This window comes from Monodon monoceros, unplaced genomic scaffold (assembly GCF_005190385.1).
Source record: "Monodon monoceros isolate NGI ecotype Baffin Bay Population unplaced genomic scaffold, NGI_Narwhal_1 Super_Scaffold_11, whole genome shotgun sequence".
Lineage (NCBI taxonomy): Eukaryota > Metazoa > Chordata > Mammalia > Artiodactyla > Monodontidae > Monodon > Monodon monoceros.
Window position 1 is genome coordinate 131,330,616 of NW_021703767.1, and position 24,573 is coordinate 131,355,188.

Sequence of the window (24,573 nt, forward strand, 5' to 3'; positions counted from 1 at the left end):
AGTGGTTAAGAATCCACCTTCCAACGCAGGGGACGCAGGTTTGATCCCTGGTCAGGGAACTAAGATCCCACATGCCGCGGGGCAACTAAGCCCACATGCTGCAACTACAGAGCCCACGCGCTCTGGAGCCCATGTGCTACAACTAGAGAGAAGCCTGCACACTGCAACAAAGAGCTCACGTGCCGCAGCGAAAGATCCCATGGGCTGCAACTAAGACCTGACACAGCCAAAAATAAATTAATTAATTAAAAAGTGTTCACTTAAAAAAAAAAAGATATATATGTATAAATGAATCACTTTGCTATACACCTGAAACAAGCACAACACTGTAAATCAACTACACTTCAATTAAAAAAAATTTTTTAATAAAATAAAAAGGACTAAGCTGCATACATATTTAAAATGTACTGGTTACCTTCTAAGTGAAAATTCTACATTACTGCAGAAATTAATCATGTAGCACACAGCACTGAGCATCTAGCAAAGACTGTGGATTTTACAGAATATTTTACAAGAGCATCTAGCAAAGACTGTGGATTTTACAGAATTTTTTTTTTTTTTTTTTTTTGCGGTACACGGGCCTCTCATTGTTGTGGCCTCTCCCGTTGCGGAGCACAGGCTCCGGACGCGCAGGCTCAGCGGCCATGGCTCACGGGCCCAGCCGCTCTGAGGCATGTGGGATCTTCCCGGACCAGGACACGAACCCGTCCCCTGCATTGGCAGGCGGACTCTCAACCACTGCGCCACCAGGGAAGCCCGATTTTACAGAATTTTTAAATAAAAGGCTAATTACTAATTACAAATACTCAGGTTGTACAGAGTAAAATTTTGCCTTTGTTCCACTACAAATCATTCAAACCATTGCAAATCACTCCTTTACAGCCAATGCAGCTTATCACTGACAATGGCAATAAGGATAACAAACCAATTGTTGGGCTGAAAACGTACTTCTTTTGTATAGTAACAAATTACTTTGGCATGCATCCAGTATACCTATTACTTGATATAGATTTCAGCATTTCAAAGGTTTGATGGCAACTCAAAAATAAAAGCAGTTTCTTTGAGACTAAGCAGATCTCAATTCAAAGCTGAAGAATCATGTGGAATATAATATTGCACAGAGTAAAAATTCTCCTTAGAGCATCAGGACTAGCAGGTCAATCTTTTTGGTTGAGAAAAAATATTGAAATTTAGTGACACAAAATTATGGCCTGAAGAAATAAGGTATTAAAAAAAAACACACACACACAGAGAAGTGACTAAAACCTGAACTATATCATTTTATCACAGAGCTAGGATTAAACCTGGGGGTAACTGAAATTCCTCTATTAATGATCTTCTCACTTTTATGTCTGTTTCTCTACCTAAAAGGGGGGGAATATACTGATTTAAGATAAGCACACAATATAATCACTGTAGTATGGGAGCAGGAGGGGAGAAGACAGAATGAGGACAACAGGATGGTAAAAGGACAATGGGAAAGAAGTAGAACTGTGTCAGCAAAGAGAGTTCAGGGAATATTACGGAGGGAAAGGGAGAAAGGCTGTGTATTTTCAGAAGGAACCTGCAAGAGGATTTTTCTCTTCTCATGGGTCCATCTTTTCAGTGTCATATTTGTGGTCAGCACTCACAGTTCTTTTGATCAACATTAACAGAAAGTAAGTTATGAAGAGAAGAAAGTAGGTAAATATGAAAAGGAGAGGCTAATAGAAAAAAATTATTCCTGGCATTAAAATAACCTCCCAAAGGTCCCCAAATCTTCCAGAACAGATTAAAAGATACCTGATGCATTGAAATAAGTATTGACGACATACCAAAAATTAAACAGCACACGAACTGGGATTTTATTATAGGGACTTGGTTAATAGGTTTGGTAAAAACAAAAATGGAGGCAGTGCTATAAAAAACAAACAAGAAGGGCTTCCCTGGTGGCACAGTGGTTGAGAGTCCGCCTGCCGATGCAGGGGACGCGGGTTCGTGCCCTGGTCCGGGAAAATCCCACATGCCGCGGAGCGGCTGGGCCCGTGAGCCGTGGCTGCTGAGCCTGTGCTCCACAACGGGAGAGGCCACAACAGTGAGAGGCCCGCGTACCGCAAAAAAAAAAAAAAAAAAAAAAATGAAAAAAACAAACAAGAAAAGAGAATGTCCATTTTTATCAACAGGAAATGTAGAACACACTCAAGAAATCATAAACAAAAAACACTGAGAATTCCCAGATGGACTTTATAAATAATTAAGCAAAATTCAGTTTCCATACTACTTTCTAACTGGCTCTAGGTCAAAAGGACAGAGAAATGTTAAGGGATTTGGAATGTGTGACAGAATTATGCAAACAGGAAAGCCAAAAAATGTTTTAATGAGGAACAGAATTCATTAATATGATTTTTAATACATGTGGGAAAACCTCAGTGAGTTGGCAATTTAGAAGAAAAGTTTTGTTTTGTTCTAACACTAATAAAAGAAAAACTTTTTAAAATGATCTGAAGTAAAAGCATAAGACCAAGGTTTAAGAGTTACATGAACACAAGATAAAAATGGGAAAAAAGACAAAGTAGGGGTTGGGGGGGACTAAAAGGACCTAAAGGAAAGAAAAGACTTGGGTTTTCAAAAGACATGATAAACCTGAAAAAAGCCCTGTTATTTATGGAATTCCTTCACAGAGCAGGATGACTCCAAGCAATTCAATGAGCTTTTCTCTTTGAATAGCATCAGAGCATCTGCCATAATTGATGCACAAAAACTCTTATTTGAAAATGACCAATGATGTAATTTGTCCAGGCTGATGATGCAATTTGTAACTTACTTCTTCCTTCCCTAACTGCCTTTATATTGGTTTTCAGAGTTCATTAGCATTTTTATCAGAGAGCCAGAGAGAGTGAACTGAAGAAAGCAAATAAAATGAAATTTCAAATCTGTCCTATGTCACTACTTGTTAGCATCTCTGGGAAAAGGTGTGGAAGAAAAGGCTGAACAAAGATTAATGGGAAAATGTTTTATTAACTGCAGATTTCACATATACTTACTAAATGTACATTTTGTCTCAATACCCCCAGGGAACTTAATACAGGATTTATTCTTTCAGAAATAAATGTCAGGAAGAAACTAACAGGATAGGACACATACACACACATACATACACAGAGTCCTGTTCAAATATGGAAACACCTACCCCACTAAATCTAAAACAAATCAGACACCCACACTGCTCCCAGATGCTCTGAAAAGGCATTTCAATGAAAAAGAAAGGACAGTCTTTTCAACAAAAGGTACTGGAACAATTGAACACCCATACATAAAACAAATGAACCTTAACCCACTTCTCACACATAGACAAAAATAATTCAAAATGGGTCACAGATGTTAGTGTAAAACCTAAAAGTATGAGACTTCTATTAAAAAAAAAAAAAAACAGGAAAAAATCTTTGGACCTTGGGTTAGGCAAAGAGTCCTCAGATAACATATCAAAAGCATGATCCATAAAAGAAAAAAATTATAAACTGGACTTCACCAAAATTTAAAACTTCTGTTCTTTAAAAGACAATGTTAATAGAATAAAAAAATAAAACCAGACTGGGAAAAAATATTTTCCAATCAAATATCTGATAAAGGACTTTTATCCATAATATAAAAGTAACTTTCAAAATTCAAAAATAAAACATTTTTTTAAAAATAGGCAGGGTAGACTGTTCACTAAAGAAAATATATGAATGGCAAATAAGCACATGAAAAGGATACACAAAATCATTAGTTGTGAGGGAAATGCAAATTAAAACCACAATAAGATACCATGATACACCTATTAGAATGGGAGTGGGGAAACTGACAATGCCATGTGCTGGTGAGGATATGAGCAATTAGACCTTTCAAACATTGCTGGTGGGAATGCAAAACAATAAAACCACCCTGTAAAACAATTTGGCACTTTCTTACAAAGTTAAACATACATAACCATATGAGACTCAGCAATTACTCTTAGGTATTTATCTAAGAGAAATGAATATTTATTTTCATATAAAAACTATATACAAATGTTTAGAGTAGTTGTAATCATAATCAGCAATAACTGAAAATAGTCCAAATGCCTTTAAACTAGTGCATAGGTAACACAAACCCAATACAGTGGAATACTACTCAGCAATTAAAAATGCATTATGCTAAGTCAAAACAGCAGATTCAAAGCCCTCATACTATATGCCTCCATTTTTAGAGCATTCTGGAAAAGGCAAAACTATAGGGACAGAAAACAAATCGATGGTTGCCAAGCAGTGGAAAAAGAGGGAGGAGCTGACCACAACAAGAGGATCTGGGGTGGGAGGAACCTGTACCCGATTGTGTGATGTTTACAAGGACCACATACATTTGTCAAAACTTACGGCTGTACATTAAAAAGGAAGAAGTTTACTGTTTGCAAATGATACCTCAATTTTTTTAAAAGCATTATACATGCATTCAATTAAAATAGAACACAAGGGTAAGAAGTATGAAGTGATGGTCTCTCTCCACTCTGTACTTTATAAATACAAAACACCACTGTTAATTTCCACAGTACCTTCCTCAGAGGAAACTTGGCTCTTGCTAAAGTACTGATATTCCTAACAATCACATCATAAATACTCTCAATGATAAGACTGATTTCATCTCATGATTTGGACCAAAGAATCTGGTGGTCATGTCCCAACTGTTTTCAAATGTTTCAAACAGGAGAAGTTGTCTAACACCTAGAATAAGGCCTTTCAGTGTGAAAGGCTCTGGTTTAGGCCTACCTTTGGCACCATCTGTGAAAGCTGCTGGACATCCATTGCATCTATTTCTTCTCCTGAGACTGACTGGGAGGTTTTGGAATATAATCCCAGACGACTAGCTGAAGTGAAATGGGAAAGAAAACATAATTAACCTAATTGGTTTTGCTTGATACGCTAGTCAACATAATGCTCACTTAATATGATTTATCAACTCACTTTCCCTTTAAGTATAAAATGTCTTTATATGAAGGGATCACAAGACAGACTACAGTAAGACAGAACTGAACTAGTAAAAACTGTGGGGTTTTCTGTTTGACTACCTTATTTTTGTTTAAATTTAAGAATAAAGAGTTTTCACAATTTAACCCACCACACCTAAGAACTGAAACAAGGCCAAGCAGGTTCTGCTTGGGAGCTCAGTTTTAATGAAGATCAGAGTGCATTTTAAATAAAGTAAACAAAGCCAGGCAAAATGGTGGCTCATCTGTGGTATCATGTAGTTGTTATGTAAATGAAAATAAATGTTGAGAAGTTTCTCTAGGAACAATCTTCCCAACAATATGATGTTTCCAGTGACATATTTTTCTTAGATCACATAAAGTGTGAAATTCCTGTCTCAGTCTCTTTCCATATTAATAAGATAAGAATTAATGAACTTTAGCAAATTTAAAATTTATCAGTATGAATTGTAGTTTACAGGTTCTGGGAGATTAACTTCCATGTCCATTTTATTTCCTTATACTTGTTTAGTAATCTTAAGCTGCATTCAAACAACATAGGCATATATGTATTAGACAACAGAAATACAGACACAAGTTATTTTCTTTCAAATTAGGTACAAAGTCTGCTTTTAAAAAATTATACTCAAGTTGAAAGAAAAAACTAAATTTCATATTTTCTTTCACATTCATGATCTAGTGCTTTTATCTGTCAGCATAGTGGACTATGAGGTTAAAAATAATCAACTATTCTTTTGTAAACAAAATAATGTGATTTCACAATGCTTTAGTTATTTTCAACTAATAGTATTATTTTTTTAACTAAAATAAAATTTGGTCCACAATTTTATAGGGTATGAGCAAACAAAAGCATCAATTTTAACTGTATAACTCAGTATTATGTAAACACACTTCATGTCAAATGATTCACAAAGCTATGCACTGCAGTAATTTAAGAAAAACTATGGAAAACAAAGGAAGCAGCCTAGTTATACCGATTGCAATTGCAGTCTCCTGTGAGTCCCCAGTAATCATTTTTATTGACACTCCCGAGGCAATGAGTGTTGTAACAGCTTCTTTCACACCAGTTCTAGGAGGATCAATGATTCCCACCAGGCCAAGGAACGTCAGTTGCCCCAATTCAGGACCAGAAGCCAAAGCAAGAACTTGGGAAATAATAATAAAATCCGAAAAAGAAAATGTGAATCACAAAACCATTAGAATTTACTTTACAAAAGCTGGAGACCATAACACTTCTCAGATAAATGACTTAAGACGACAATGTCATTGTGGTAATTACAAAAACTCTAAAAATCAAAATTATTACATGCAAAGATATTCTAGTTTAATGGTTCTCAATATGGGGTTGCTTTAACTTATTAAAAATTAAAAAGAATAAGACTAAAGAACTGTTAAGCAGAGAAGACAAGTGAGGAGCAAATAAGAAATGTTTTCACATAGCAAACATGCAGCTCCTTTCAGCAGAAACTACTAACTCTTAAGAAAAATACAATTAATTATTTGGAAAACTATAGGTTTGTTGAGCTTTTTTTTTAAAAAAAAAATTTTTTATTAGATTTGTTTTATTTATTTATTGGCTGCGTTGGGTCTTCCGTGGCTGTGCACGGGCTTTCTCTAGTTGCCGAGGGCTTCTCACTGCGGTGGCTTCTCTTGTTGCGGAACACACAGGCTCCACGCGCACAGGCTTCAGTAGTTGTGGCACACGGGCTTAGCTGCTCCGCGGCATGTGGGATCTTCCCAGACCAGGGCTCGAACCTGTGTCCCCTGCATTGGCAGGCAGATTCTTAACCACTGTCCCACCAGGGAAGCCCCAGTTTGTTGAGCTTTAAAGTCAATTTTAAACAGTCACCTTTGAAGGTGGCTTCTCCTAATGCATCTTCATCTTGCCATCTTATAGGCCTCCAGAACAATTCAATAGCTTGAAGAGAAGGCTATATTAATTATATACAACATGCAATAATTTTGTACACAACAAACCCTGGGAGGTAAAGTTAATTTGTAAAGTGATTGTAAAACCACTAATACCAACAATAGTTTATATTCTTTCACTCTTTATGTAACATTAATAGGATTTTCTTATTTGTTACTTTGGTTCTCTTAAAACTATATAAATAATACCACCATACCATCATTTATAGTTAGTTTCCTGTCGTCCTCGGGAATTTAAGATACAGCACAAAGTACCGTTCATTTCCAAATACCATTTAGCTTTTTCTCAGAATTCTGGAACCTCTGGTAGCTACCTTATGAGCCAGAGGGATGTGTCTCCATCTGGAATATTATAAGACTGAACAACTTACCAAAGAAAACACACAAAAAAAAGCACACAAACTAAACATATGTATCTTACAGGGAAACTGAAAAGTCCCAGAGAGATCACGGGAAGTATCCATTCTTATTCAAGCAGAAGGTATGAAGGATGAGATACATTTGGAAAACCATGGTTAGAGGCAAATGACTTCTATTTTTCCAGTGTACGAGTCATACCTAACTATTTACGTAGATGTGAGCCCCAAATGCTTTCACTCTGGAGAGAATGAGCCATTTGACAGTCCCTAGTGTTGGAACAGAGGCAGATGGCAACAGAAGGGGGGCACTGAGTATCAATCTGTGTGTCAGCACATCTTAAGAAAGGGACACCAGCTCCTGGCACTCTCAGTGAAGGGGTGGTATTAGCCCAGAGGTCAGTATCCTGTATTTATTTGTTTGCTTCTTTAGCACAAATGAAGATCTATTGTTACTGTTTGGGACAAAGATATGTAGACCTTTTCTGTGTGGAGGGTCCCCAACTTCCTCCTTTATATTTAAAACATAAAAACGAAACGTACTCCAATTTTTAAATTAACGACATGTATTTTAAGAAACTTAAGTTTTATAAAGTATAAAATAAGTTCATATCAAGTTAAACTTAAAATCTTTATTCATTTATTCTTTACTCTTCATTACGGTAACTTCAGCGGGAGGAGGAAAATGGAGCATAAGCAGAGAAGAGGAAAAGATGTGAAGCAAGGGACAAATGCCCAGAATGTTTCCCAAAGCCCTGTGAAACAAAGACGTTCTCCTCCACCAAGTCTTGTCTATTTCACAATGTTACCACACCAAACCACACATACACAAAGCTCCACAATCTTTCAGATGAAGAGAATTAGTCAAAAAAAAGTGTGAAACGTCTTTTACAAAAATTGAGGAAAACAGGGAGCACATACCAGACCTTTAAGACTCTCTAAATGCAACCCAACTTTGAAACCCTTTTGCTGTGAGCTGCTAAGAATAACAAAACACTGGCCTCAAATGAAGCCACAAGAATACCCTTCTAAACCTATCTTATTATAAGAGCAGAAGTCTTGTAAATTATACTTGTTTCCTGCTCCCAGGAACTGTGGTGTTTGATTTCCATTTTGTAAATAACAATAAAATTAAGGAAGCCAACTCTTCCAATTTCCTTGAGAAAGACTACATAAGTGCATGGGTGTGGGTGTGTGTATGTGTGTGTGTATTCCCCACAAGCCAGAAGGTAAAAACCAGGTACGGCCCCAAGCCCTGCTCTTCAACCCTACATACACACGATGTCCCTAGAAGAAGCGGCCGATGTGTGTGTGCACAGCAGACCCCCTTTCCCTGTCACTGTCCAGTCAGCAGCATTTCACAAAGCAGAGTCTGGGCACCTCTTTCCTCTCTGGTGATCGGCAAGGGAAGGAGTCAGCGGATGAGGAACAAGTAAGTAACCACCTCAGTTTAAAGAATTAGAGGCTTAAGTCTTTTAATATTTGGGAAAGTATTTTAGATTAACAAACAAGAGCCAGTGATAACATAAGGAAGGAGTAACACCACCTTACTTCTATCTATCACTGTTCTCACAAGATAAACTTGTCTAAAATAAAATTTCTATCACCTGCTCAGAGACCACTGCAGGTCTGTAAGAACCAGAGATTTCATATTTTGCTACATTCCCAACTTTTTATGTTTTGGGAACATAGAAACAATTAGTCAACTAAAACCTAACACTTCAGAAATGGCAGGCTTCTACGAACCCTGGAATAGAGCTGTGCAGCTCAGAAGTGAAGCATGAATTCATCTGCAATTAAAAGAAGGCATTACCTCTCCACCTAGGGGATGGTGCTGAAATGGCCTTACCTCTGAGCCCTGCAGAGCCCATCTGGGCCTTCTCTTGTTGGTACAGATCTCTCTGCTGCTGGGTGAGTGTCAAGGTCTGCCCTTTGCTGTGATATGTAGTGCAATACTTAATCACCTGTTCATAAGCACCCTTCATAAAACAAATCTCTGGTCTGTCCTAAAAAGAAAAAACACAGCAAATAAATTCAAGTTAATTTCAATTTGTATATATCTGCCATTGGAATCAAAAACAAGCGGCATGCATTCCCATAATCCCCAGGGAAGTTACTCAAGCCTAAGGCTTTGAACAGCACTTGAACTCTGAAGATTAAAAGCTCACATGGGAGTTTTCTGCATCCTCTTCAGAACGCAGCATCTACCCCACACCCTCAGCGCCACAGTGAAGGCAAGGCTACACTCAGCTCCACACTAGGCACTCTCAGCTCACGATGTAACAGGAAAGGGAAAAAGATCTAACGTCAGCCCACAAGCAATGGTTTAGGCTTTCTACTACTGCTATTATATGTATACACGTGACCCCATTTAATTCTCACAACCACCTTGGAATTATGGGTATTATCAGACATTTTATTTTTTACCCTAGTAAAGTAATAAACAAAAATTTACAATGAAAACCCACAGTCCCCTGCCCAAAACCTCCTCACCTCCAGTCCTACTCCACAGAGGCAAACCAATTTTATTTTATTTCTTTATAAATTTATTTATTTATTTATTTTTAATTTATTTTTTGGCTGGGTTGGGTCTTCGTTGCTGCGCATGGGCTTTCTCTAGTTGCAGCGAGCGGGGGCTACTCTTCGTTGCAGTGCGCCTGCTTCTCATTGCGGTGGCTTCTGTTGTTGCGGAGCACGGGCTCTAGGCGTGCGGGCTTCAGTAGTTGTGGCACGCAGGCTCAGTAGTTGTGGCACACGGGCTTAGCTGCTCCACGACATGTGGGATCTTCCCGGACCGGGGCTTGAACCCGTGTCCCCTGCATTGGCAGGCGGATTCTTAACCACTGCATCACCAGGGAAGCCCTTAATTATGTTTTTATTGCTACTTGTTCACTAAACAATTTTATACTCTGTCTACTGTGACAGGTGATCGTCTGGCCACCCCCACTATCTATTCCTTCTCCTCACTGTTATAATACATGCAGAGCAAAACTCACCAGTATTCTGCTCACTTCCTAATTCCTCACTGCTGAGCCAAGTGGCCACCAGAGCAGTTCACAAACGTCCCAGCTCTCCTTGGAGGCACACGGTAGAAATGTATTTTCCTGCACCTCTTACCACTCTGAAGTCAGATGTGATTTGCTTTGGCCAATAAACATGAGCAGTACTTGTGTCACTTCCAAATGGTAATTTAGGAACCAGTGCATAACATGGTCCTCCTCTGCCTTGGTACGACAGTGTGAGCTCACATTGAGAGGAGCGTCCATCTCTGTGGTCCCCAAGTGAGCAGTAACCAGATGTTACGGGGAAACAGGGAGCAGAAAGGTACGATGTTGTTTCCATGACCTACAGAAGCCCAATATACTTCTTCCTGTTCAAGTTTTATCTTTCATAAAGTTAATAACTGTCTCTTTATTTGCTTAGTTTTCTTTACACCTATTACTCATTATTCCCAAGCTCCTCCATGTCATATAAAGCCCTTCTCAATGTATTTTTCACATGATCCAATAAGTAGGTGAGCCATTACTCCCATATTATGACTGAGAACTCCCTCCTCGGGCTGTGCTCTCCCTTCCTTTTCCAGTGTGAGCTGGCTCATTTCCAGGCTTGGTGCATGATTGGCATCCAGGAGCTTCCCTTCACCCCTCTGCTGGTTAGAACTCACGAGGTTCTAAGTCTCCCTGTTCCTTGATTTATACTCTTACCTTGGAATAACACATCCATCGGTATCTAAGAAAAGCTGTGTGGGCTATACACTTTGAGGCTTGTTTGGAAACATTTTTATTTTACCCCCACATATGTAAGCTCAGCTGGGAAGAGATCGCCTCTCAGTTGAAGGCTTTCCTCCATCATCTTCCAGCCTCCAGTGTGCAGTGCTGCATTTGGAAAGTCCTAAACTTTGGTGTAGGACCTCCTCCCCCTTGCCCTTCCTCCCACCCCACGATCTCTGGAAGCTTTTAGAATGCTAAGTGCCCTCAGATTACTTGATCGTGGACCTTGGTGTGTTTATTCTCTCACCCCCACCCCTCTGTAACATACACATTGTGCCGAGCAGCTGGTGGGCAATTTTATTCTAGAAGCTGAAGTTCTTCCTCTAGAAATTTTCCTGATGTTATTTGCTAAAATCTTCCCATTTTCTGTCACCACTATTAGGTGGATATTGGATCTCCTACATCAATTCTCTGATTTTTACACCTTACCTTTTATATTGTCCACCTCTTTGACTTTTCTACTTTCTGATAGATTCCTTGACTTTATTTGAAAAACATTCTATTTAAAGTATCTTGTCATTTTTTATGGTCTTTGGAAATTTTCTTCAGCATCCAGCACTATCTTTGTTTCTGAGACCCTTTTCTCTGTTGGCTTGGTCTGTGTCTTTCATACTGAAGGCTTTCCCCAAGTATCTCGCAATCCCTGTCTGTCCATTTACATTCAAGACCAAAGCAAATAAAGGTCTAGAAACTCCATGGGCACTGCAGGGTTTATCAACTGGTAGCCCTCACAGTAGAGTGACAAGACGAAGACCAGGAGCAGGTAAGCTCTACCAATGAACAAAGAGCTTATTTAGGACTACTCCATACTGTAGGGATCTCCCCAGGACCAGTCAGCTTCTCTAAAACTCTTCGATCTTCTGACTTGGAGAATGAGGATATGGGGATACCTACCTGCAAGCATTCTGAGAAAGTGGAGTTAGGACCTAGGACAACGGCTTGCCCTTAACCACCCTGTGCTTAGTCTTAAACCTTAATTCTGCCTTCCACTCTTGTCCCCAAGATGACATTTCTGGTCTGGCCTCAAGAAACAGAAAAGTAAGTGGGGGAGTTCTGTTGGTTCCTTATTAGAATTTTAACCTGCTCTCCTCTTTTTAGCCACATGCCTTAGGCCCCACCTTCAAAGATACCTGTCCCCCTAAGTCTTTCCCATACTTCCTCTTTTTTAGTTCATCTTTTATTCGTTGGTTGTCATTTTGGTAGGTTCCAGGGAGAGAGCAGAGATAAATGCAGATTGTCGTGTTCAAATGAAAGTCCTCTAAAGACAAACTATTTGAGCCTGGGGCTGTTTTTTGTTTGTTTGTTTGTTTCTGGCTGCATTGGGTCTTCATTGCTGCCCGTGGGCTTTCTCTAGTTGCGGTGAGCAGGGGCTACTCTTCTTTGAGGGCTCAAACCCCTGTCCCCTGCATTAGCAGGCGGATTCTTAACCACTGTGCCACCAGGGAAGTCCTGTGGGGCTGTTTTTCAACTGGTACATTTTTCATATCTGTGCCAGGCTGACCTCTTCTAGATCCTGAGTCAGGTCAGCGGGTTTGGGTTTTGTTAGTTAAATCTGTTGATTTTGTTTTCTAAGAGAAACTCTTCAAGTCAGCAAATGGAAAGAATGATCACGCCCTTTCTATACTTATATCCCGCCACTCCCTACCCCTACCCCCAACTGAAAAGAGTCAATGTACAACTTTGGTGAGGTTAGATTCAAAATTGCTGAAGTCAAATCTTCGAACTTTACATGAGCCACATTATCTTGAAGTAGCGTGTGATCATATATAAAATGTAAAGAAATACACCTTGCAAATAAACTCATATACATATTCTTGCTATGTAACTATATAGACAAGGGACATCAGCTAAAAATTACCTAACTCTGATGCAATTTTTGAAAGCTTTACATTACAAGGTTTAAAGTAACAGGCATTTTATTTTTATAGCTTTGTTTCCAACTGTATCCCTTCCCTGAAGTTTATAACAGTTCCTTTAAAGACTAAACAGAAATCTTTTTTCCCCTCATCATCAGAGTTCCTGGCACAAGTTCAATGTTGAGCAATTTAAAACCAATGTTTCCTACTTATTATGGGCAAGGGAGAATCCTCTCACTACTTCCCATCTACAGAGATGTAACTGGTTTCTAATGTTTGCTCACAGGTAAAAACACATAACCGTTTATTAATTCCTAATAAAGAAAATGTAAAAACAGCTATATATTTTTAAGGCCAAAGTAAATGTAAGCATCAAGCTGGTAATAGCAACTATGAGTGATATGATTATACACTGTAGATAACTATTGTACATAACTCTTGCTGCACTGTGTAAAAATTTCTAAAGCACCCAGAGATAAGTAGCTTGAAATATCAGTGCATTTCGTTTTGTCAGTTTGTAAGCTGGATCAACTAACATGAATTATACATATTTGGTAACCATGTTTCCACAAAATAATGTAGTTTTTGTTCAGCCTGAAGACAAGACATTCTTCAGTGGAAAAACACAGACAGCAGAAATCTGTCATCAAGAACAAAAAAGATGTCGAAAGACTGATGTCACAATCTCCAGGAGACTGAGACCAGGCTCCAGCTCATTTGAGCTGTTTGCTCACGCAGCAAAACTGACATGTCTATGCATAAATTCAAAGAGAACATGAAAACAACCAGGGATGAGTGTACTATGAATCACACACACTTCAGAGCTGGTCTGTGTTATGCTCAATGACTGCTTAAATCTAAAGGTGGATAATAAATGAAAAACAGTAATCTAGTTAAACAACACAGAGTAAGTTTTCTATAATGGAAGGATACCTGCTGTGTTCGATGCACACACTTAACAGCCATCCACTTCTGCTCAGAGCTAAAAGGGTATTCAGCTTTTCTGATATAATCCTGTTGAAGTCCATCAAGACCCATCTATATGGCACAAAAGGAAAGTTAATTCTCACCAACACGTGACTACTTTTTCCTTTAACAAAGAAACAAGGGTCACAATTTGTAGGGAGGCTGGCTAGAGATACCTGGATTATTTTTCAAACAGCTGTGTTCCATCTATACCTACCATATTTCTCTGAACAGCAGCACACATGTTCAACATGAAAGCCTAGGTGTTTGATAAAGTCTAGGGCATGCTATTGAACTACATACAGAGCAAAACTTCAACACTGACTATATTAAAATCTAACTGGCTCAAACTCTGGAAGGAAGCAGGATAACAAATAAAGGTGCCCAGCCAATACATACTTTATAATCAACAGAAGCTTCAGATTCAACTCCTCGCTTCTCTGGGATTCGAATTTACCCTGCCTGCTGCTGCCATGCTACTCCCTTTTGCCCCACCCCTTGACATGCCAACTACTACCAATGCCATGTAGCTCTTCTCCTTCCTTACCCTTTGCATTTCCCACCAAATATTCAAAAATATTCTTTAAACTATTCAAAAACCTGGCTTATTGCTTTTTACTGTCTACTGAAACATGTTCAGACTCTCCTTCCTAGCTTTCAAAAATCCTCCAGTAACCCACTACACAGCCTACTTAACCACCCTCGGAGCCACTCAAACTGTTCATTTCATCCGGGTTAACCAATTCATAAGCCACAATCCAGTCCATGCTTTTTTATTTCTCTGTGTTTTTATTCTTGCTCTTTCCCTAGCTTATCCCCCCACCCCCATCTAAATCCTTCCTCCCCTTCAAAGTCCAGGTCCCAAGTCCAAATGTGCACTCTTCTTACATACAGCTCGACTCCCTACCTAAATTGTGAGGTCCCCACCCATAAAGAGGCGGTTTCACACACTTTGTTTCTCAAAGAGAGAAAGTTAAATATAACACAATAAATACTTGTTAAGTTATTTAACTTCTGAATATCTTTTAAAAAGCTATACTATGCTGTTTTAGTTACAAGCAGAACAAATGATAAAGGAATGAGACTTTCTGTTAAGGAAACAGAAATAATGTATATATTATAGAAATACCAATTTTACTTTATCAAGCTAAATGTTACAACAACCTACATTTCTATATTGAATCTCAATTCAAGCAACCTCATTTAGAGGCATCCTGTTTTATATAAGTCTCAAAGTTTCCTAAGACTGCTCTTAAAAGTAGTTTTATTTTTGTTATGGGAATGCCAGGTTGGACTTTTAGGTTTCTCATTTAATCAACTGTAGGACTTAGAAGAGGAGATCAATTGGGACAGATAAAAGGGTCACTAAGGGCAGCACCCTTTCTCCCCAACACAAACTCTAACTCTACACTCACTGTAAGAAACTGATAATGAGGAAGGGGAAGGAAAGGAAATGGAAGACTGGAAAAAGTAAAGCTGACTTCTCATGCTGGCCTTAATACCTTCATTGTGGAAATACTAAAGAATGCTGCCTCTTACGCATTTGAAAATTGGGATTTATCAGCAATTACACACATTTATACAGCTTTTCACACTACACTCTGAATATTATGGAAGACAAGAATATTACTTCATAAGAACAAAACTGTCACTGGTCATTAGTTTGTATGCTGCATGGAGGAGATATAAAGTTATAGTGAAAAACCTCTATGCTCTGTATTTCCAGGAAGAATAAAACTGGTTCCCAAAAGGCAATAAAAACTATGAAATAATGTGAATCTTCTTCACTCTACACCTAAAAGCCAGTAATACTGAAATTTATGGCTTCACATTCTCTTGTGAGGGTGATATTTTCGCATGTCAAAGAAGAGAGACCAGGCACATACCTTCATTGCAAGAGCAATTAAGGCTCCTTCTGTTGGTTTCCCCATTAGAGTGTTGTTTCTAATTACAGCATCATTGCACACACAGCCCGCCTAAGAGAAATACACATGAACTATGAACCCATCACTGCATCCTAAGTCATTATGAAGAGAGCCACTTTCTTAGAGAATGCAATATTTACCTCGACAATTCTGCTAACAGATGGGTTATAGAATCCATGAACAACATCACCATCAACAATCACTTCCCCAAATGGATTGTAGCCAACTCCAGTAACCTAAGGAACGTAGAGTCAATAATACCAGCAGACAGTGACAATACTTAGGAAAACCAAAAGCTATGAGTTGCGTTCATTTCATTTTATACATCATGACACTGTTAGTGCGTACACCTAGAAAAGCATTTAAATTTGTCTGAAACAACATTAATAAAAGAATATAGATAGTAATTTTCACCACAATGGTAAACCTACAGTTAATTATACTAATAATTAACTACTAATTATGCTAATTAATCATTATAATGCATAGTATATTGTAAATAGAAGCACGTAATTGTTAATATAATTAATATAACCTTATATTTCCTCTACTTACAATATACTATAGAAAGGATAAATAAACCATGAAAATCTCTATATAAGAGTGAGCTTAAATTTATATAACATTACATTTATGTAACACTACAATTTGCAAAGAATTCAAATCTATTACCACATCTAACATTCATGACAAACCTGTGACCTAGACAAAAGTAGAATTCTTTTTGCAAATATGCAGGCTCATAGACAAGTGATTTACCCTAGCACTTACAAACTACTTTAACATAGTATATATTACATGCAAATTTTTAAAATCAGAGACAAGTCAGATACTTATCCTATACAGCTAAAACAAATCAAGCCAAAGAAAAGTTAAATATCACAATAAAAATAGGACAGTTTAGAGGAATTAACATTGTTAATGTTTGACATATAAAATTATGGGCTTAAAACAAAAGAGAAACCTATATCTTACCTTTCATACCGGGACCATATAATATAAGCACATGTAACCCCAATGACCCTTCTGAGTCATCCAGAAAAGGCACATTCAACATAGCACTGGGTATCCTTAACCAAATCTAACACCGTAAATATCAATAGTCTCATTTTAAGACCTAGTAAAATGGAATTAAATAGACTTAAGCACAACTTCTGTCAATTTGTGAAATGCTTCCTTTGCTCAGACAATTGGCTATAAATACATTTTAAAATACTGTTCCCATCATCAACAGTGTTACTGAAAATTCCAGCCAGAAATCCCACAAGGTCCAATACCAATCCAGAGATTGGAACGTGTGCACATACACTGACATGCACTCCAGGGGCTGCCAATGTATAATTTTTAAAGTAGATTAATTCATCCATTCATTTATTCTTTCGGAAAGTATTTACTAGTATGAGGCAGACCCTGTGCTGGGCAACAGAGATCCTGCTCTATTATATTGGGTTGGCCGAAAGGTTCATTCAGTTTTTTCCCTAAGATGGCTCTAGTAGCACTTAGTTGTCTTTAACTTCATTCAATACAATTTTGTTAGACTGTACGTGACAGCTGTTATACAAGTGTGCATTTAAAATAAGGCTTATTAAAATTGGTGAATTTTTGTGTAGCCATTTTAATACTGAAGATTGAAGGAAAAAAGCAACATTTTCAGTATATCATGCTTTATTATTTCAAGAAAGGTAAAAGCGCAACCGAAATGCAAAAAAAAATTTGTGCAGTGTATGGAGAAGGTGCTGTGACTGATTGAACATGTCAAAAGTGGTGTGCAAAATTTCGTGCTGGAGATTTTTCGCTGGACGATGCTCCACGGTCGGGTAGACCAGTTGAAGTTGATAGTGATCAAATCGAGACATTAATTGAGAACAATCAACATTATACCACGCAGGAGATAGCCGACATACTCAAAACATCCAAGTCAAGCATTGAAAATCATTTGCACCAGCTTGGTTATGTTGATTGCTTTGATGTTTGGGTTCCACACAGGTTAAGCGAAAAAAAATCTTCTTGACCGTATTTTCACAGGTGATTCTCTACTTATAATGAAAATGTTTCGTTTTTAAAACAAATTGTGACAGGCAACAAAAAGTGGATACTGTACAACAGGGTGGAATGGAAGAGATTGTGGGGCAAGTGAAATGAACCACCACCAACCACACCAAAGGCCGCTTCATCCAAAGAAAGTGATGTTGTATATATGGTGGGATTGGAAGGGAGTCCTCTACCATGAGCTCCTTCCGGAAAACCAAACGATTAATTCCAACAAGTACTGCTCCCAATTAGACCAACTGAAAGCAGCACTTGACGAAAAGTGTCCAGAATTAGTCAACAGAAAACGCATAATCTTCCATCAGGATAATGCAAGACCTCATGTTTCTTTGATGACCAGGCAAAAACTGTTACAGCTTGGCTGGGAAGTTCTGATTCATTCGCCATATTCACCAGACATTGCACCTTCGGATTTCCATTTATTAAGGTCTTTACAAAATTATATTAATGGAAAAAATCTCAATTCCCTGGAAGCCTGTAAAAGGCACCTGGGACAGTTCTTTGCTCAAAAAGATAAAAAGTTTTGGGAAGATGGAATTATGAAGTTGCCTGAAAAATGGCAGAAGGTAGTGGAGCAAAAGGGTGAATACGTTGTTCAATAAAGTTCTTGGTAAAAATGAAAAATGTGTCTTTTATTTTTACTTAATAACCAAAGGCACTTTTTGGCCAACCCAATACTTACATGGGAAGAGAGACAGAGGATTTCACCTGAACTAAGAGGTATGGAACTATGAAAAGGTGTAACACAGGGTGAGTTCTGGGTGGTCAGCAAAGCTTTTCTGAAGAAATGGGTTGGAAATGAGGTGCAAAGGTTGAAGAGGCATTAGACTGTCCTAAGTAGTGACAACAGCAACAAAGGTCCTTCAGTAGGAGGAATTTTGTCACACTGAAAGAACCATAAAGTCAATGTATTTGGTGTATGGCGAGCAAAGGAGAGATACAGGCTGAGGAAGGAAACAAGCGACAGAACACGTAGGACTGTGAGCAGCCCCGTTTCAGGACCCTGGTCACAATGCGAAGCCACTGAAACATCTTCATTTAGGCATCCAGAGTCTGGTAATAGATGGATGTAGGGGAGACAGAAGGAGAGGTGTCGAGGGGGATCAATGTTTCTGGACTGCACAACTGGAGCGGGATCAAGACTTGGGAGAATCACACGGGACAGAAAAGTTCAGCTGCTAACTTGCAGCCCTTCTAAAGACACTAGAATGGTTAGGAACGCTAAACACCAAAACTTCTGAAAGGGAATTCTGCTGTTAAAAAAAAAAAAAAGTCTACAGAGTACCTCAGCACGCAGGCCATCCGAAGTAAATACGTGGGTAACAGTCATTTCATTCTTTGTCAGGGTCCCAGTTTTATCTGAACAAATCACATTACAGCAGCCTAAAGAATAAATCACTACAAGTCACCAAGAGTCAGGGAAAAATACAAGTTCACATTAAAAATAAATCAAAGACTCTGAAAGCCTGCGCTGCTTCTATGAAATTTTGTACAAATCAAGCTCATGGATAATTTTAGGTTGTTTTCTCTCCTGTGCTTACTTCATCATGAGGTATGAACAGTTTTAATTAGATACTGATAAATGCTGACTTTTTCTTTATTTCCAGTTGAATTTCTACAAAGCTACTTGATAATAGCTTTATGTAGTGACTTTTCATGTAGTGAAAAGTAGTGACATTTTCTAGAAAGTTTCAAGGTTACCTTAATAAAAACCCATATAATATAAACCCATATAATTTTTTCAGCCATTATTTTAAGGAATTTTTGCCTTCTCAATATTAAAATGCGAACTAGAAGTTAAATTCAACATTTCTGAATTCCTAAATAAAAAGAAGTTTCATAATATACATAAAGTTACCACAATTTTCATATCACACATGAAATTGTTACAGCAATATAATTACTGTATGCTTACTGTTCTTAATAAATTCAACTCAAGAATGACATTTTAGGATCTATAATTATCAATTATCTTCCTTGAGATGTCAAAAGAAAACATTTCTCTGTCACTCTATGGTTTCATTTGTTACTTTTTTTTTTACATGATTTAAGCATTAGAACAGTCTATGATGCAGAAAGATTTAAAGCTCCCCGACCCGAGTAATATGAATTTTTAATGACCTTTTTTGGTTGTTAAAACCATACTCAACATTGCGACAAGCCAAACACCACCATGTAAACCTCTAAGACAGGGGTCCCCAACCCCCGGGCCACAGACCAGTACCGGTCCAGGGCCTGTTAAGAACGGGGCTGCACAGCAGGAGGTGAGCAGCGGGTGAACGAGCGAAGCTTCATCTGCTGCTCTTCATCGCTTCCCATCGCTCGCGTTACCGCCTGAACCACCACCAACCTCCCCCCGTCTATGGAAAAACTGTCTTCCGTGAAACTGGTCCCTGGTGCCAAAAAGGCTGGGGACTGCTCTAAGACAAAAACTGTAAAACCCAAAGACCCCTGTTGATGTAAACTATCATGTCAATCAATAAGCATGCTCTAACCAGAGACTTACCCAGAGTTTCAACAATAGGTAGTTTTTTCACAATGGCCCTTTTCTTCACCATTCTCATAACACCAAGGGCTAGAGTCACTGTGACCACAATGGGAAGACCTTCAGGAATTGCTGCTACAGCCAAACTGTAACCAGTAAAGATATAGCACTGAAGTATAAATTCAGTAGTACCCATAGCAATAATTTCAATTGGCTGTTACTTAAAGCAGAGGTTAAAAATGTAAAATTGTTGTTGTCAAACCCAAAAAAGGTCTCAAAATGAGGGAAAACTGATTAACATTTATTGGACACCTACTAGCTACCAGGTTAAGCACAGTGGTTAAAGAATATAGGTTCTGACATCAGACTGCCTAGATTTGTACCCCCAGCTTCAATTTTCACCTGTGTGACCTCAAGCTATTATGCCTCCACCCCTGTAGTTTAGTTTCTCATCTATAAATATAGATAATAACAGGTGTTCAGACAAAAGCTTGTACATGAATGTTCATAGCAGCATTATTCACAATAGCCAAAAGATGGAAAGAGCCCAAATTTTCATCAACTGATGAATGGGAAACTGTGGTGTACCCATACAAGGGAGTACTATTCAGCCATAAAAAAGAATGAAGTACTGATTCATGCTACGAATGGAAAAACCTTGAAAACATCATGCTAACTGAAAGCAGCAGGACACATGTTGCATGATTTCACTTACATGAGATATCAAGAATAAGCAGATCCAAAGAGACAAAAAGCAGTTTAGTGGTCGCCAGCTGGTAGGGAGAGGGAAGAATGGGGAATGACTGAAAATGGGCCCAGGGTTTTCTTTTGGGGGTGATGAGAAAGTTCTGACACTAGATGGTGGTGATGGTGGTAACATTATGAATGTATTTAACTTCACTGAACCGTATACTTTAAAATGGAAAATTTTATGGTATGTGCATTTTATCACAACAAAAAAATTAATTACTTCACTATTTCCCTTCGTAATACTAAAAAAGAAAAACCACCTCAAATTAAATCTCTACTTTTGTCCCATTCCATATCTCCTGATTCTGCTACAGATAAGGACAGGTACATGCCTATCCTTCATTCTAACAATGCTCCCTGAACTCCCTCTACTGCCCAGTTTCTACAATATAATCTAGATCCAATGGACCTTTACATTTAAATCATTTTATAAATAATTTACAGAGGAATAAAATGGATTGTGAAAAACTTCAACAGAAATTTTCATTTGAATTTTAACCCCAAACTATATTCCTGGATTTGAAAGTATATATATCTGAATGGACAACGCCCTTTGAATGCAAACTGCTCAACTGTCATGAATAAACCTGGAACATATTCACCTTTTAAAACAGTGATTTCAAATTCAAAAACCATTTCTAACAAGTTTTAGCTTTATCAATTCTGGTTCTTCTTTTTGCATTTGTCTCTTCAAAATGCAACACTTCTGGAAATGTTAATGGTCCATAACTTTTAGGACAGTCATCTTCTCAGTAATACAATACTGCATGACAAATTCCTTGCTGTAGAATGACTAACTATAAGAGAATGCCTGTCCTTCCCCTTTCATTCTTAAAAATAAACAGTTCAGGGAATTCCCTGGCAGTCCACTGGTTAGGACTCAGCGCTTTCACTGCCAAAGGCCAGGGCTCAATCCCTGGTCAGGGAACTAAGATCCCACAAGCCATACAGCACAGGCAAAAAAATAAAAATAAAAACCCAGTTCACTCATTAAAATTCAGGAGTTTGAGAAAATCTAGAGTACCATCATCCAAGCATTCAGTGTTGAGATTATACTTATATGATTCAATTTCACCTTCATCATTAGAGCCTACAGTGGTTGTCTCTTTGCAGTCATCTTCTGGTTTGTCTAATAATTATGAAAATTCTCCTGTCAATTCTTCTTTGCCATTATGGTAAAAAAAAATTAAAAATTCTGAATTTCTCAATTTTGTTTAATGAATGCAAAAAACAAAAAACAAAAAAAAAACTACCAAGATTTTGTCTCCAGACTTTTCTTATACCTTTTAAAATGATAATGTAATGCTTTGGGCAACATAATAAGAAAATTAAAGGATAACAGAATAATAACGATTTATTTATTATTAGAGTAGCCTTATAAGCTACTTATCCTTCTGCTTTCTCATTGTTTTACTCATTTTTAGCACAGGTGGAAATAATTGTTAAAATACTTGCTAAGGGAATAAAACAGCCAAGATGTTTCAACACGCAGGAAAAATAAGTTCACTAAAGATCCCACATGTATTTTAGCACATATAAATGTACAGTAGACCCATATGGTTATTGCAAAATAGAATGAGTTTTATTTTATTTAAAAATTCCTAAATGTTTGGTCCTTTGGAAGATCCTGAGGTAGGAATAAAAGTCATGAGGTATTAATCTTCACAAATAGTCAGAACTGCTCCAAAAAAAAATACTCAAAAACATGAGTCCAATAGATAATAATATGCCAATGGTTAATAAAATTCATGCCCCATTTTAAATTCATTTCATATTTAACCCAAGGCTCCTTTACACATATTTAAGCCAAGAGTTTCAAGTTGTATTTTTGCTCCTCCAAGGAAAAACTATAGTCCTTCACTATATCACAAATACCTTTTAACTTCTTATTCATCCTACTTATTCCTTGCACTCCACTTGACTTTTTTTTTAATCCATTGGTTTTTATTCTGAAACTTGAACTATTACTTGCTAGGCCTATTACAAAGCTGTCATCCAGGATTTCTTTTCCTTAGAGGACTAGGTGAGTTCCACTTTTTCTTACACCCTACACAACATCATCTTCCTTTCTTTCACCTTTGTTTTGCTGGAATTCATACAAGAATAGGTAAGGGATAAATTTTTTGGTTACTTGCTTATACATTTGTAATTACCTAAATTGATACTTTGGCTAGACCTAGATTTATAGATTTAAAATCATTTCCCCCCATACTTTAATTGTACTGCCCCACTGTCTTCTAATTTAATCCAATGTTGCTGTGGATGAAGGTTTAATAAAATCCTTTTTCCCTTCTGTATTTAGTTAAATAAATCTCTAGCTCTGTTCCCTTAGTGATGACAGTATAGCAACTATGTTGCTAGGCAACACTGCTTATGATAAAAGGATCTCCTGACCGATAAATTATCCATGGACTGGGAGAATTATAATTATCTTACAGGAAGCTACAGCTTTGGGTTTCCTGAGTGTGGTGACTCTCATAACTGGGCATGTTTCTTGCAGGCATCCTGGAAAGTGTACGTTTCCAGAGATGCTGGCTCCTGTGGATTATGAGGTATTTTAACCCAGGACAGCTCCTGCCCTTACATGGTCATCTCATCTCCTTGTACGTAAGCTGAACTGCTACAGGGACTGCTGTAGCAACTCTCTCAGAAGAGGACGTTGCCCTGTGGTGCTCAGGACACAGGTACCAAGTATGACCTATGAAAGTCTCATGAGTTGAAAATCTTAGTAGAGCCTAAAAAGAGCCTGTGGTGGAAATTGTAGTTGCTAATGAGAAGTATGATACCAGTCTAATTTTCCTTCCTGTACAGATGACCTGACCTGTTTTCTTTAGTCTCACAATGATGTATCTGGGTTGGAGGTTTTATTGTCCTGCTTGGCATTTGGAGAATCCTTTCAATCTATAAAGATTCATGTCTCGCTTCATTTCTTGTATAATTTCTTCTTACCTCTTTTTAAATCTTCTATTACTTAGATATGGCATTTACTGAATTATTCTTTGTCACTTTGATCTCATTCTCTGTTTTAGACTTTTTACTCTATTTTTGGGGAGACCACTTTGACTTTATATCATAGCCTTTAAACTGAATCTTTAATTTCAGCAATCATAACCTTAATATCTTAAAAAAATATATTTTGGTTCTGTGATCCTTTTCTACAGCAATCTGCCTATCATGAATGCAGTTTCTTCACAAATCTCTGAAAATATAAAGGCTTTCTGTTTATTTTTAATTTTTCGTCAATTCTTGCATATTTGGTTTTCCTCTGAGATGGATTATTCAATTTCTATATTGTGGTCTTTCTCTCTCATGCTCCTAGTTTTCAGTTTGGCAATCCTTAATTGTCTATATAAGTATAAAAAAGCAATATTGGATTGATAGTACCAGACATGTAGTGTGGGGTTTCTCCACTGCATATACATAGGTTTTCATTTTCCTGGAGCTCATTTCAACATATGAATTCTTAACTATTTAAGTAGAGTTAATATACTCTTATGTGCTCGTAT

At 37.8% G+C, this 24,573-nt stretch overlaps 1 protein-coding gene across 4 annotated transcripts in view; it reads right to left on the minus strand.

The window, feature by feature from the left end:
• ATP2C1 (ATPase secretory pathway Ca2+ transporting 1) overlaps positions 1-24,573 on the minus strand; it is a 101,589-nt gene that overhangs the window by 12,410 nt on the left and 64,606 nt on the right. For all 4 annotated transcript variants that reach the window (XM_029214066.1, XM_029214065.1, XM_029214067.1 and 1 more), the window contains 8 exons: positions 20,339-20,463; positions 19,118-19,215; positions 15,924-16,019; positions 15,745-15,834; positions 13,826-13,930; positions 9,116-9,272; positions 5,956-6,126; positions 4,764-4,861 (listed from right to left, as the gene is read on the minus strand). In XM_029214066.1, the coding sequence (XP_029069899.1) occupies positions 4,764-4,861; positions 5,956-6,126; positions 9,116-9,272; positions 13,826-13,930; positions 15,745-15,834; positions 15,924-16,019; positions 19,118-19,215; positions 20,339-20,463 (940 nt within the window). The remainder of the gene's footprint in view (positions 1-4,763; positions 4,862-5,955; positions 6,127-9,115; positions 9,273-13,825; positions 13,931-15,744; positions 15,835-15,923; positions 16,020-19,117; positions 19,216-20,338; positions 20,464-24,573) is intronic.